The sequence below is a fragment of the Strongylocentrotus purpuratus genome, unplaced genomic scaffold (assembly GCF_000002235.5).
Source record: "Strongylocentrotus purpuratus isolate Spur 01 unplaced genomic scaffold, Spur_5.0 spur5_scaffold_6, whole genome shotgun sequence".
NCBI classification, from domain to species: domain Eukaryota; kingdom Metazoa; phylum Echinodermata; class Echinoidea; order Camarodonta; family Strongylocentrotidae; genus Strongylocentrotus; species Strongylocentrotus purpuratus.
The window spans coordinates 41,381,746-41,398,272 of NW_022145612.1; the positions used below are offsets into that span (position 1 = coordinate 41,381,746).

A 16,527-nucleotide genomic window follows, 5' to 3' on the forward strand; every position below is an offset into this window, starting at 1 on the left:
GAATTTTCACACAACACCAAGTCAATACTGAACACCAAGTGAACATATCAGATAGCAGCTACATTTTCAGGCCTGACTCAGCCCGTGAACCACGCCCCCTCTAAGAATGATGGCATCTTCATCGGAGCAGTTTCCCGCCATTCGAGTTCACGGTGTAAATGCCGTATACGATGTAGTGATTGTGGGGGCTGGTATTCAAGGTTCTGCTACAGCATATCACTGTGTGAAGCAGGGGTTAAAAACTGTGCTCCTAGAACAAGTATGTTGGATTGAACTTACTTTTTTAAAATATAATTTTAGCTTTAATTTTCATTCAATGAAACTCTTGGAGTCCTATAGCTGCCTCCTTGTTTTTGAACAATCGGGACATGAGAAGGCTCTTGAGTCTTGGTCATTTGCGTTGATTTAAAAGCTTATCTTTTACCAGACGCAATTTTTAAAAGGTTAACAATAGCATTATAATATTTCTTTGTTGTTATGTCCTGTTCTCTCATCTCTCTCTCTCTCTCTCTCTTTCTCTCTCTCTCGCCTCTCTTTTTTCTTTCATTCTTTCTTCATCATTCTAATTCTTTGGACTGTCCATGCATGTATTTCCTTTTCCACTCTCGCACTCTCTCTCTCTCTCTCTCTCTCCCTCCTCATACTCTATTTCTTATCTCCTTTCTTGCCTAATCATCTTCACTGTATGTGTGCGTGCGTGTATAGTATGCCTGTGTTCTTCAGGGATTGGTGCGCAAATACTTTATTTTTTGAAATCCCTGGAGGGAAAAAAAAGATGGTTACCTTTATACTTTAACAAAAATATAAAATATAAAATATATTTCAAAAAATAGTGCTCATTACCCCCCCCCCCCTGCCCTGTCATTGCCGCCTGATTGTACTGTATTGTAATTTTATTTATCATACTCTGACTAGTACCGTTTTGTGAAACTAGGACCCTGTCCACGAGCACTTTGCATGTAAGAGTATCCCACTGTTTTATGCGTGTATTTTCATTTTACTGCAGCTGTCTTTAGCCCTCTGTTGTGTTCACATTGTTTTAAAATGGAAAAATGAATTGAATTGAAATCGAAAGACTCTATAGTCTCTCACAGGTCCATGGGATAACATTTGACAGAATATTGTTTACAGCGGGAAAGGCACAATTGTAAATTTCCACTATTATTAAACGTCACTGTGTCATAACGATCCAGTCTGCACAGCATATTATGTGTACATGTTTACAATGACGGTTCACCAAGATCAAGGTGCATGGAATGTACTTCGTTGGAAGAAGAAGGGGGAGGTCCTCTAGTCTAGAATTAACTGTTGGCTTCAGGGGCGGATCTAGCTTTTTGCCAAGGGGGGGGGGGGGGGGGGGGGGGGTTGCATGACCCAGTGGCGGATCCAGGATTTTCCAGCAATTTTACTTTTTGTTTTCCTTCTTTGTTTCCCTTTTCCCCCTTTTTTTTCTTCACTTGGCCGCCCAAGTAGGGGGGGGGGGGGTCGGCGGTTTAAACCCCCGGATCCGCTCCTGGCTTGTATTATTACTTTGTTCTTTAGTGGTCACAGTTTTCAAGTTTGTAGTTGAAATTGATTTTTGATTGGTTTTCATTCTCGTTGACCTTTATGGCTGACTGAAAGTTGCACCTGGGTGTTTGTTCAAATTAGTCCTTCCTGATTCTAGTGACATCCAGGGATTTATTTGTTCAGACCCTATGGCCTAGCTATATATCTATGGCCCAAACCTATACCTGTATAGATACTAAAATCAAGGTTGATTTGGGTCAGTGGATACCGTACTGTTTACTGCTCTATAGTGTTGCACTATGACAGAACACACTGAATTGATGTTAGTGATACAGGTACTCAGGTGCGTACGAAGGGGGGGGGGGGGTTATACCCCCTGCAGTATTTTTTAATGTGTGTATTTTGGATGAAACCCCCTCCCCCTTTTTTAAAATTTTTAAATTAAATTTTTTTTTTTTTAAATAATATAATTAAAAACAAATTATGTTAATGATGACCTAAAAAAGATGACCTTACCCCCATTTTTCAAATTTCGAGACAAAAAAAAGTGCTGCGGAGCCCCTGTAAGCTCAGGGGTTTTAGGCATTTAATTACGTCCAGTTGAACATATTTTGATACTTCATTTGTGACATTGGCAGGTCACTCATTTTTTCTCTTTCTTTTTCTTTCTTTTCCTCTTTCTTTTTCTTTCTTTTCCTCTTTATACTTTTTCGAAAAAGTGAGGGGGGCTCAAGCCCCCGAGCCCCGACGTTCTGTAGGCCCTGACATGAAGGCATCTAAATAAGCATATTTTTCGTCCGGTTGTAAATTTGTAATTTTCGATCAAACGCATAAAAAGATACGATTAAAAAAAAAATGGGGAAAAATCATGTCATTTCAGGAACATTTGTAAATCACAGGCACAAATTATAAATACCCCCATCAGTACGCCAGTGTTCAGGGGCTCATGTCTTCTCACCTCTATAATAAAAAAACACACACTCTTTCCCATCCTCTCACAATATTCCTACGATATGCGCGTATCGCTATTATAAAAACCTCCATATAGGGGCATGCGGAATGTATAGGAAATTTAATTCCTGTTAACTGTCCTTTTCTTTGAATCGAATATAACTTATATGTGATTCAATTCAAGTTTTATTATTTTTATGTTTTTTTTTTTGGGGGGGGAGGGGTCGACATTTTTGGTGTTTTGGGTATTTAATCACGGTCAGATGAGCATGCAGGAGCCCGTCTTAGGGCCCTTGGGGGGGGGGGGGTTCCAGGTGGCATAACTCCCGGAAGCTCGGGGTTATTAGGTATTTAATTACGGTCAAATGAGCATCCAGGGGGCAGAGCCCCCGGAAGCTCAGGGGTTTTAGGTATTTAATTATGGTGAGATGAGCATCCAGGGGTCCGACTTAGGGCCCTTGGTGGGGTTCCAGGAGGCATAACCCCCGAAAGCTCGGTTTTTTTAAGGTATTTAAATACGGTCAAATGAGCGTCCAGGGGGCAAAGTCCCGGAAGCTTAGGGGTTTTAGGTATTTAATTACGGTCAGATGAGCATCCAGGGGGCAGAGCCTTATTTGTGAAATTGGCAGGTCACTTTTTTTTTTCTCCGTCTTTTTTTTCTTTTTCTCTTTAACATACTTTTTCAAAAAGTGAGGGGGGGGGGGGGGGGGGGCTCGAGCCCAGCCACTTTGCAGACAAGACATAAAGGCTTCTAAATAAGCGTATTTTTCGCCCGACTGTAATTTGGGAATTTCTTATTTTCCAACAAACGCATAAAAAGGTATGACTTATAAAAAAAATGGAGAAAAAATACCGAAAAATCATGTCATATTAGCAACATTTGTAAATCACTGGTATCGAATAAGAATTATTATTATTATTTTTTTTTTTGGGGGGGGGGCAAAAATGCGTTTCCCTCCCACGTTTATGATGGGGGGGGGGGGCAACTGCCACCCCTCTGCCCCCCCCCCCACTTCCGGCGCCTATGAGCTTACAAGTTTACAATGTGAAATATAATTTATGAGGATTTTTTTTAGGGCTTGCATAGAACTTTTAACAAGTTTTAAATGTTTACATATTAAGTAATAATGAGTAAAAAATTAATCATAAGTAGTTTTTCTTAAACAAAGTCACTTATCTTAACCACACAACAGCTTAAAACTCCACTTGCAATTTAAAAACAACTCCTAACATTGTTATTATATCGTTTCCATGCAGAGGCAGTTCCCATGGCTATGTTACTCTTATTCTTCTTGTATCCAGTTCAGTCCGCCTCATTCCTGGGCAGTTCTCATGGCTGCTCTTATTCTTTCTTGTATCATTTAGTTCAGTCTACCTCATTCCCGGGGCAGTTCTCATGGCTGCTCTTATTCTTTCTTGTATCATTTAGTTAAGTCTACCTCATTCCCGGGGCAGTCACTCATGGCTGCTCTTATTCTTTCTTGTATCATTTAGTTCAGTCTACCTCATTCCCGGGGCAGTTCTCATGGCCAGTCAAGAATCATCCGCTACTCTTATTCTTTCTTGTATCATTTGTAGTTCAGTCTGCCTTAATTCTTTGGGCAGTTCTCATGGCTGCCTTATTCTTTCTTGTATCATTTAGTTCAGTCTACCTCATTCCCGGGGCAGTTCTCATGGCTGCTCTTATTCTTTCTTGTATCATTTAGTTCAGTCTACCTCATTCCCGGGGTAGTTCTCATGGCTGCTCCTATTCTTTCTTGTATCATTTAGTTCAGTCTACCTCATTCCCGGGGCAGTTCTCATGGCCAGTCAAGAATCATCCGCTACTCTTACAAACAATCACACTACTCTGAGATGATGAGTGAAGCGTTCCCAATGTGGAAAGAGTTGGAAAAAGAAACAAGTACACCGCTTTACAAGTAAAGTACTTGTTCCCATTTGAAGTTATTGTTTATAAGGCCTTTAACAAAAACAGATGTTGTATTGCCCTTTAACTAAGTGCCAAAACAGAAAATATGCATGGATCGGTCGGAATTTTTTTTTCTCTTCTTTTTCCTCCCTCTTTAGGCTGATATTTCTCAGTTTTGTGTTCATTTAACATTTTTCTCTAAAAAAAAACGTAAAGAAACTTTTTTGAAAAGCCGACCGTAGATCTCAAGACTTTGGGGTCGGTCGCAAAGGGCAGTACAGCATCTTTTTTTTTACGCCTAACTAACTGGACGATCGAATTTATTAGATTATTAACAGAGAAATATTTTTTAAAGATATATATACCAATATGTATATATTGCACACTTTTTAACAAAATCTGCATAACATGATTCTAAAGAATTACATTAATACATTTACGCTTATGTTAAAGAATATGAAATTGAGAGAATCACAAATATTCAAAGAGTCCAAATTCATTTTGTGGATTCTGTTTTTTAGACAGGGCAAATTCTAAATGTGAATTAATTGATGTAAACCTTCCTTATATTTCTTACTCATCTATTTGCTTGTATCTGATTAAAAGAAACAGGTGGCGCAATGGCTCAGTGGTAGAGCAGTGATCTTCTAACCGGGAGGTCCTGGATTTGAAATCAAGTCGATGCGCTAGTGCTCTTCGCCCTTTGGTAAGGCATTAATCCTCATATTTTCATCTTCAATATCAAACAGGCAGACTGGTCTTTTGACCATCTCACTTCCACCAAATAAAGGACTCTACGAGAGTTCCCTGGATCTGATGAGAAAGTTTCAAAGACCACACAGGATTCTGGACCACGAGACCAGGAAGAGAGAATACCCACAGTTAGATATTCCCAAAGACGCCCTGGCCTTTCTGGATTATGGTGGAGGTACCCTGAGAGCAGACAAGGCTCTTCGTGCATACCAGGTAAATTATGATGACGTTGGTAGATGGTTCCTCTAATATGCTTTTCACACTGGCAATATTTTCCTTAACCCCGTACTATAGGTGGGGTTAAGGGGTCTTAACCCCACCTATAGTACGGGGTTAAGCCTATTCCACTTTCTGTTCAGACTGGTTTTTACCAAAGTGGGCTAAAGTTGGCTAACCCCACCTATAGTACGGGGTTAACTAACCCTGCAAAATAGCAGGGCTAACTCCGCAATTGTGGTGCTAACTCCTGCTAACCCCGCAATTGCGGTGCTAAGCAAATGAATGAGAACAGAAACGAAAAATAGTCCGGTACTACGCAATGGAGCGTATCGCAGCTGGTCAGATGCGAAGTATGTCCAATCATAACATACACGATATCCGGGGTTAACGAAATGCAGTGAGAACAGCGGGAATTTTCTTATTCCGGAATAGGCGCTAGTACGGGACTAAAAACAGCGAGTGTGAAAAGCCAAAAAAATAGTCCGGGGTTAAGGATAGTACGGGGCTAAGCAAAGTACAGGGTTAAGCAAAACCAGTGTGAAAAGAGTATAAGGGTGCGTTTATGCTGCATTTTTTCAGGCCAGAATGAGTTTGGCTTTTGATACGCGTGTAGTTCAAAACACGGTTGCGTCCTTACTCATTTTCGTAGAATCACCGATAAACGGCGATCGTAAACTCACAAAAAGGTGCGTTTTGGTTCGGCGTTTCTCCAAAAAGACGGTTTCTGGGGAAGCACAAACGCACAATCATTTGTAAACGCGTTTACGCATTATTTTCTTCTGCGGCACAGATTGGGGCTATTTTTTAAAACGGGGTCTTGATTTAACCCTAATCCTAACCCTAACCCTAAACTTTCCCATAGGATCAACACGCACCTAACCCCAATCTGTGCCGCCGAAAAAAATAACGGTTCCGGTTCGCGTGAAAATCTATAACTAGTTGGACTCGTGGAAATTCCACGGGATGGGGGGGGGGGGGGGGGGTTAATAGATATTATGTGCTAACGAAAATAAACTTTAATTTTGGTTAAAATATTTTATTTAAAGATAATTTCTATGTTAGATGATATATTTTTAATATTTTGTCTTTTTTTCTTTTATTTTGAGATAATTTTTTCTCCTTTTCTTTTCCTTCTATTTTTCAAATTTTATCTCTCTTGTTTGTGTACTTTTGTTCTTTTACTTCTTCTTTTTATTTTAACGCATACACGTACACGCAGTGGCCGCCTGGTCTGAATAAATGCATGCTCCTGCCAGTGCAGTGCCTACAAAGCATATCATTTAGCAAGATGCCTAAAACGGGGAAGGCCTAACCAGGGGCGTCGCTAAAGCGACGACCCTGGTTAGGCCTTCCCCGTGTTAAGCATCTTTGCACTGCACCGGCAGGAACATGCATTTGTACAGGCCATTAGCCAGCCACGGTCAGAATATCATTGTTGGTAAAATTGCACTGCCGTCGGGAAAAATGGGGAAGGGAAAATATAAGAGGGAAAAGGAAAGGGGAAAAAAAGGGAGGAAAAAGGAAAGAAACGAAAAGAAAGAAAAGAGAGAAAAGAAAGAGAAAAAAGAAAAGAGAGAAAAGAAAGGAAAAGAAAGAAGAGAAAGAAGAGAAAGAAAAGAAAGAAAAGTAGAAAAGAAGAAAAAAATGGGGGAGCTAGGGGGGGGGGTTGAAAGAGAGGTGAAAGAGAGGAGAGGGATCGAGAGGGGGGTAAGAGTCTTAGATACGAGGGTATGCGGGTTGTTGGGTGGAGTCGTCTCGTCTAGGGAGCAAGAAAGATACGCATATTATACGTTGCTTTGTCGGGTCAGCTGTGTCGGTATTCTTGCTCGATCCTCGAGTATATCAATGGAAAACTGAATGCAGACGGACAAGGATTTATACCCCCTTCACATACACAGATTTTTCTTACGAGTCCTTACGGATCGCACAAATTCACGGATCTTGCACGGATCCTTACGATTTGGTAACTTTTACGACCGGTTTAAGAGTTATTACGAGCTTGTTGCGGTTTGTTACGGATTATTACGAGTTATTACGGTGTATTTACGACAATCCACAATTTATTACGAGTTGTCACGGATAACTACGAGTAACTAACGTGTTAGTTACGACCTGTTTACGTGTTGATACGAATAGTTACGAGTAAGTTACGATTCCTAACGAATTTTAGCCAAAAAATAACAACTGAAAATGAAGTGTTCGAATTTGCAGCTTTTATACCTTTCCCCAATTCGTAAACAGTTCGTAAGCATACGTAAAGTATACGTATCTATTCGTAAAGTACTCGTAACTATACCTAACATGCTCGTAATAACCCTTATCAATCCGTAAAGCCATCGTAAAATGACCCGAATACAATCGTAAACAACACGGAAGCCGTACACGTAACCATCCGAATACTACTCGCAATAATCCGTAAATAATCCGTAAACAAATCGTAAACTTACCGTAACGAATCGTTACAAATATCTGTTACGAGTCTTACGGATTCTTGCGAGCAGTTTAGGGATGGTCACGCGTTGTTGCAAGCGGTTTACGGATGTTTACGGATTATTACGAGCTATTTACGAGCTATTTACGGACAAATCAATCCGTGGACGATCGTAAGAAGATTTTTGACATGTAAACAAAATTGCCTCTCCTTTCAGGGATGAGTTGTTGCGAGTTGTGACGAGTTATTTACGGATACCAGCGAGTTATTTACGGATGCTTGCGATTGACTACGAGTTGGCGATCCGTAAGGACTTGTAAGAAAAATCCGTGTATGTGAAGGGGTATAAGAGTCGAGAACGGTACAACAAATCGTCTTCTTAATTTCTCTATTAGTTTAATAAAACGTCAAAGCTTCCGCGCTTTGCGCGGCAGGGGGAAAACTGAATTCAGACAAAAATTAAGCATATGTGAAATAAAATTTGATCATGGTCTGGGACCCGGTGCATTAAAAGATTTGATTGGCTGCTGAGTGATGTTGCCATAGTAGTTAATATTGATGGCAAAGTTACTATCAGGGCCCCATACCTCCGTCTTTTTTATGCATTCTAACCTTCTCGACCAACAGAATTTCAATTCAATCTCTTGGAAAAGTGGATTTCAATGCAACTGTATTCAATATGTTTACAGGATACATATAAGAATTGTGGAGGCATTATAAAGGAGGAAGAGCCGGTTCTAGAGATCACACCTGGTACCTTGGTGACAGTGAGGACCAGCAAGGGCACCTACAGGACCCGTCATCTGATCCTCACTCCGGGAGCATGGGCCCAAAAGGTCCTCAGACCCCTGGGTTTAGATCCACCATTGACGGTAAGAATGAGGTTGATAACATGTCAGATTTCACTCCAGACACTTGAAGTATGATCGTTGCCATTCTGAGTTCAGAAGATCTTGTGAATTTTAGCACACCTACTCTTTTCATGACATGTCTTGTCAGTATGCAGATAACATAATGCTTTGTGTTATAGCCATGTTTCCCAGGCGCGGATCCAGGGGGGCCGAGCTGAAAAAGATGAGGAGATCAGTTGCGATTAATCTCGCCAACAAAGCGTGGATCGGGGGAGGGGGCTGAAAGGCCCTTGCCTCTTCCAGCAAACCTAAATGAGAGAAAGAAAGGGAAGGGAAAGGAAAAAGAGGACCCGAAAGGGAAAGAAAGAAAGAGAAAGAAGAAAGGTAGGGGAGATCATTTGCGATTTTTCCAGTCAACAAGGTGTAGATCGGCTGTGGGGGGGGGGGGCACTAGCGTACTTATGCCCCCCCCCCCCCCAAAAAAAAAAAAAAAAAAAAAAAAATCAAACAAAGTTTATGGCTAATTCGATACCGGCGATTCATAAATGTTGCTGAATTGACATAATTTTCCGAGATATTTCGTCACCTTTTAGGAAAATATACTTTGTTATGCGTTTTTTGGAAAATGACAAATTCCTAAATTTACAGTCAGGCAAGAAATATGCTTATTCAGAGGCTTACATGTCAGGGCCCGCGGTACGTGGCGGAGCTTGGGGGCCTCGAGCCCCCCCCCCCCCCTGGACCCCACGCCAATTAGTGTCCTGCCAGTGTCACAAATAAGGTATCATAATATGCTCATCTGACCGTAATTAAATGCTTAAAACACCTGAGCTTCCGGGCGGGCCCCTGAATGCTTATCTGATTGTTATAAAATACCTCAAAATCCTGAGTTTCAGGGGGGCTCAGCCCTCTGGAGCCCACGCCAATCAGTGACGTGCCAGTGTCATGAATAAGGTGTGAAAATATGCTCATCTGACTGTTTAATTGAATGCCCAAACCCCGGCACGCCAATATACGCTACGCTCTTCATGGTCTTAAATACTTTCATAAATGCCATAACGAACTGCTACAAACGCCGTACGAACGATTTTCAGACAATGGAAATTCGGGAAGACAATGAAAAAACAGGGAGATTCGTACGAAATTATCGTTCGTACGAACCTTTGTGACCGTAGCATTAGCCTCCCCCCATCCACTTTGAAAAACGTTCAGCGGGCCTGCATGTAAAAGTGGGGTGCATGATGCGGATTTTTTTTGTCTGCCCCCCCCCCCCAAGTTTTTGCTCATTACGCCATTGCTGGTCACGTTACGTACCAATATTTGGCTCGCATAATTTCAAATTTGGGCCCCCCTTAATAAATCCTGGATCCGCGCCTGATGTTTTTTACATAGCTTGTACGCCATTTTGTCTTCTTGTGAATTATTAATAAAAATGTAAGATTTATAGAATTCTGTCTTCTGCTTACTTTTAGATCCTGCAAATACTAATCTTGCATGTATGTTATGTCTTGAAGTAGATTTCAGGAAAATGAAGATTTAACAAAATATTTTCTTTCCTGTAATTTTCATATTATTCACACTCACACACACACGCACACACACACAGACACACGAAAGATAATATTTTATGGATGTTATTTGAGTATGTATAGCAATTGCAATAACCAGGGATGAGATTCCTCCCATTTCCGGGAAAGAAAGCGAGAAAAAAAAGAGAAAAATTACACTTAGATTATCATTAAAGGTAATACAAAGTTTTGGGAAATTTTTTAAATGGGCTCAATAGTGATTCTTTACAATTTTGATATTTTTGGATGACCCTGTGGATGTATTATAAGCACTAGAAAATTTATTCCCTTAAACACTTCTGCTTTCGAGAAAATTGAATATAAAAATTTACCGGTACTCCCGGTAAATTTGGATAAATTTCAAATAGCGCTTACGGCCATACAATGGTAAGTGCGACCATGAAAATCTCAGAATATGTAGTTGTGATATGTAATTGCCAAACGGGAATAGCCAATCGGTCGATTTTAGTCCAGAACATTGTTTTATGGTTTAATCAATATTTTGACCTAGAGAGGGAGCTATACAACATGAAGAGTTCATTATTTACAATTTCATAACTTTCGACTCGATTTTAACCGCGACAACGATCACCGAATATTGTAGGATCACATATGCTTCCAATATGTTCATTTGAACCAAATTCATGACCCCATACCAAAACTTTGTATTACCTTTAATTGTACATCTTGCATTGCCCTCACTGCCTTAGCAGCATTTTTCTCTCATCTGAAAAATGTTAGAGAGTCCCTTTAATCAAGACGGGGTAACAAATATTTCTCAAATTTAGAATTTAAATGCACGGAACATGTGTCTTTTTATGAAATATATTGTCATGTTTTGCCCCCTTTTACCCCCGCTAGCTACCCCCTTAACCATTGTCTCACCCCAGAATAACTCCAACATGATTCTCTTTTTTCCATAGGTGACCCGTATTAATGTACCTTATTGGCAGGAGAAAGAAGTAGGAGCTATGAGCAAATTTCCTAATGTCATCTTTGAAACGGAAAATAAAAGCTTTGTATACGGACTGCAGGAATTAGAATACCCCGGCTTAACAAAGGTGACATAGTTTGGTTTTTTTAATTTGCTAAAGCAGTTTGAATTTTTTAATTTGCTAAAGCAGTTTGAATTTTGTATAATCTGCATTCTTCTGATTTTGTTTATACTACTGACCACACATGTCAAGTAAATTGTAAAATTATTCCATTTCATTATACGATGAGAAAATGAAACAACTAACTCCAGTTTATATTTTGCTTTGGTTTGTATTATTTCACCCCATATGAGATGAAATGAATTGATGAAAGTAGAACACACGCACAGAATGTTAATAGATGAGTGTGATTCTGAAAAATGGTTTTATAATACGTTTTTCAAAGTAGCCGTTCTCCTAAACGCAACCTTCTAAAGTGATAAAATAAACGCTGTTGTGTTTTTCCTGCACTACGCTTGAAAAAGGTGTATATGTATTTTTGTTCGGTATTCCCCTTTCAGAAAATGTTCAATCGTTCATTCACCCTGAATATAATTATTGCAAATATGTTTTTAAATAACCCCTGTATGAAACAAATCTATTCCTTCATAAAGTTTAATAACTAAGAACAAGAAGGTTTATGAGATTTTCTGCTCAAAGCACATTAAAGAGGAACTCGCATGATACGTCACAGTATTGCCAATTTGTGTTTCACTGATGACAACTTAACAAATTCATAACTTTCACAATTTCAATCAGATTATGTTCAAACTTTCACTTATTTGTTTCTTTTATTTTTCTGCTTTTTTAAAACCAACTTAAAGTAACTTACTTTCAATAGAAGCAGAAAACTCAGACAAACCAATCAAAAAAAAAATGTTAGCAAAATCGGGGAACTAATAATAAAGTTATGATTTTTTGAAAAAAGTATGTAAAACTATAGAACAATGGAAATCACTACACAAATTGCCAATTAGGTTATCAGTTTGTGACGTCATATCCTCACTATTTATCAATTGCTTTATATATAGTTTAATCCCATTAATTTCTCTTTTTATCCCCCAAAACTTGATTTCCCCAGGTTATATGATTTGTATCATATTGCGTGCATGACATTGCACAAAATCTGTTATGAACTTTCAAGAATTTATACTATTTTCTGAAAATTGTATAATTATAATTATTGATTTTTATCTAAATAGTTTATCAAATATTTATTAGTGCATCCACACAAAAACATTACTTTCAATCCAACTTGGATGCTGGTGTGAAGAAATATGATTTTGAAGGGGAAATATGAAATTAATATTATCAATATAAAGAAAACAATTATAGTGGATAGTAAGGACATGACGTCACAGACCCATGAGTGAGATTCCAATTTGTCTTGTGATTTTCATTGTTTGATATAGTTTTACATACTTTTTCAACATTTCATAACTTTCTTATTAGTTATCCGATTTTGCTCAAACTTTTTTTAATTGGTTTGTAAGATTTGTCTACTTGTATTGAAAGTAAGTTATTTTTGGAGTAGACTTGGCCTTTAACTTCCCCTTTAACTTATTTCCACAGATTCCATTTAATGGTGGCGCTGATACGGTTGACCCAGACTACAGAGATACCGTACACAACGAAGCCGTTGGACACAAAAGTGAGATTGAATTCATGAAGAAGTTCATCGCTAGATACTTTCCCCTGTTGCTGAGTGAGCCAAGTATCATGGAAACCTGCATGTACACGGTACAGTCATTAAATCAATCTTGAGCTATGGTAAATGAGCTGTGTTTTGAAAAGAAACGAGCTTAAAGGTAATACAAAGTTTTGGTATGGGGTCATGAAGTTGGTTCAAATGAACATATTGGAAGCAAATGCGATCCTACAATATTCAGTGATCGTTGTCGCGGTTGAAATAGAGTCTAAAGTTATGAAATTTTGAATAATAAACTCTTTATGTTGTATAGCTCCCTCTTAAGGTCAAGATATTAATTTAGCTGTAAAACAATATTTCTTGACTAAAATCGACCAACAAGCTCTTCCCGTTTTGAAATTATATATCACAACTACATATTCTGAAATTTTCATGGTCGCAGCTACCATTGTCGGCCGTAGGTGCTATTCGAAATTTATCAAAATTTACCAGGAGCACCGGTAAATTTTTATATTCAATTTTTCTCGAAAGCAGAAGTGTTTTAGGGGCTAAATTTAATAGTGCTTATATTACATCCACAGGGGCATCCAAATATATCAAAGTTGAAAAGAATCACTATCCACCCAATTTTCAAAATTTCCCAAAACTTTGTAATACCTTTAAAGACCCTATATCGGAAGTGAAAATTGAAATAGATGAATTATATATATTATATATCAACAGAAAGCTTAAAAACCATAGATTACAATAATAACAATTATATGCGACATTTATTTCAATGTCTGTCAGAGGAGTAACTAACAGCTCTCTGAAGACTCAAAATATAAACCTTTGAAAATCAGAAGTTGTCGTCCCAAGTACTAGATATAGATGACATCATCTTATGTGGAGTACACATATTCACAATGACTGTGCATTAATTAGGTACGGGTCATCGCGTCAACTCTGTAGGTGAGCCGATTGGGTCCACACGTTATGTCAGAGCAAACAAATTGATCTCTGTTGACCCTTAATTTAGAGCGGTGCGGAAAATGAGGTTTTTTAATTTTGCTTTTGTGCAATACTGAAATGGAAAATACTTGTTATTCCTTTGTATTTATATTCTACAATCATTCAGCATTCCATTGATGTAAATTGAATCTCTGCTTTCTCTTTCCAGACGACTCCAGATATGGAGTTGATTATGGACAGACATCCGGTCTATCCTAACATCATTGTGTGCTGCGGATGCTCAGGTAAATATCTAACGTCTTTGCTCTCATGATTGGTCAGAAATCCTGATCACGCACAAATCATCTGCCAATCAGGATTAAGGTATTAATTATGTTTAAATATTTAATAGGTTGTTCATGATTGGCTTAATAATTCGACCAATTCACACTTGATCAGGATAATTCTTAATCATCAAAAGAGCCTAGCTGTCTTCGTCCACATTGTTGATTGCAAATATCTTGCATAAAAATGAAAGTAGAAGATTAAAGCTATGAACAAAGGAGGAAAAAAATCTCTATGCACAATGTTTTTTGGGGTAAATGACTGACTGTTTTCTCTTCTCTGTAGGACATTGCTTTAAGCTGGCACCTTATTACAGATGTTCTATCCAGCATTTTTGTTTTTCTGGTAAATGACATGACTGTTTCTCTTCTCTGTAGGACATGGATTTAAGCTGGCACCCTCGATTGGCAAGATCCTGTGCAGAATGGCGATGGGTAAAGAGCCTCATATCGACATCACAGCACTGAGTTTCAAGAGATTCAGCAACTCCTGTCTCATCAACAAACCAAAGTTATAGCTCCCTCTCCTTGTGCAGACCACAAGCAATATGGCTCATCAACAAATCAAAGTTATAGCTCCCTCTCATTGTGCAGACCACAAGCAATATGGCTCATCAACAAATCAAAGTTATAGCTCCCTCTCATTGTGCAGACCACAATCAATATGACTCATCAACAAATCAAAGTTATAGCTCCCTCTCCTTGTGCAGACTACAAGCAATATGGCTCATCAACAAATCAAAGTTATAGCTCCCTCTCATTGTGCAGACCACAACTAATATGGCTCATCAACAAATCAAAGTTATAGCTCCCTCTCATTGTGCAGACCACAAGCAATATGGATATCATCAAATCAAAGTTATAGCTCCCTCTCATTGTGAGACCACAATCAATATGGCTCATCAACAAATCAAAGTTATAGCTCCCTCTCATTTGTGCAGACCACAAGCAATATGGCTCACCAACAAATCAAAGTTATAGCTCCCTCTCATTGCGCCGACCACAAGCAATATGGCTCATCAACAAATCAAAGTTATAGCTCCCTCTCATTGTGCAGACCACAAGCAATATAGCTCACCAACAAATCAAAGTTATAGCTCCCTCTCATTGTGCAGACCACAATCAATATGGCTCATCAACAAATCAAAGTTATAGCTCCCTCTCATTTGTGCAGACCACAAGCAATATGGCTCACCAACAAATCAAAGTTATAGCTCCCTCTCATTGCGCCGACCACAAGCAATATGGCTCATCAACAAATCAAAGTTATAGCTCCCTCTCATTGTGCAGACCACAAGCAATATAGCTCACCAACAAATCAAAGTTATAGCTCCCTCTCATTGTGCAGACCACAATCAATATGGCTCATCAACAAATCAAAGTTATAGCTCCCTGTCATTTGTGCAGACCACAATCAATATGGCTCATCAACAAATCAAAGTTATAGCTCCCTGTCATTTGTGCAGACCACAAGCAATATGGCTCATCAACAAATCAAAGTTATAGCTCCCTCTCATTGTGCAGACCACAAGCAATATACTACTGCAATAGACTACACATAGTGGGTCATCATTTAGGATGGCAGGCATAGTGTTTTACTTTTTATTTTAAACTTCTGTCATTGTTTCACACATGCGTATATATACATATGTACAGATATATATAACATTAAATTTGTATAATTAAATTTTGGTACTTATTTCTGTTTCTTGAGTGGATTAAATTACTGACTTCTATTTTAGGGTTAAAATGCAGTCTGGACAAAGACAGGAAAAAATATTGTTACTTGAACATTTAGCTTTATTCAAGTTCATACAGAGTGGGTCATTTACAATATATAAAATTACATAGAAAAACATTAAAAATTCAACAATAAAAACTAGGCCCTTATTCATAAAACCTGTTATCAGGAACAAATGCTAAATTTCTCTGACATACCAGTAGTTGCTCTCAGCCAATCAAATGTCATGATTTCAGTAGCTTGTAACAGTTATTGTAACTTGTTATTGTAACTCGTTATTGAAAATCAGATGAGACACAGACATATATCTACATTACTTATAATATATGACAGTAAAAATTGTTAAAAAGGCAGGCCATGAATTGCACAAAAGTATTTTTAACACTTGATGTTTCCATAATTAAAAGACAAGTAAACCTACACCTGTATATGGCCATTAAAAATACCAAGAGCTGGGATAGTGTATCTTAGACAGAAACTGCATGCACAGTTGTACTTGCCAATCAGATAAGCTGGCATAGGTTCTTATGCACCCCACATTTCACAAGGGGTACCACATTGTACCCACTTGGTCTATTGCTCATTTAGTCTTATTCCCAGTCAGTCTAATGCCCATTTTGTCTGCTATCTATATGGTCTAATCCTAATAATCATGTTCAGTAATCATAAATAATAATCATTAAATGATTATAAGACCTT

At 38.5% G+C, this 16,527-nt stretch overlaps 1 protein-coding gene across 1 annotated transcript; it reads left to right on the forward strand.

Moving 5' to 3' along the window:
* The first annotated feature begins 74 nt into the window (after positions 1-74).
* LOC578086 (peroxisomal sarcosine oxidase) lies at positions 75-15,627 on the forward strand. The gene is made up of 8 exons (XM_031000010.1): positions 75-259; positions 4,231-4,379; positions 5,119-5,335; positions 8,387-8,644; positions 11,115-11,252; positions 12,738-12,905; positions 13,973-14,048; positions 14,466-15,627. The coding sequence occupies exons 1-8, from the start codon at positions 107-109 to the stop codon at positions 14,603-14,605; spliced, it is 1,299 nt and encodes a 432-aa protein (XP_030855870.1). The 5' UTR covers positions 75-106; the 3' UTR covers positions 14,606-15,627.
* Positions 15,628-16,527: the final 900 nt, after the last annotated feature.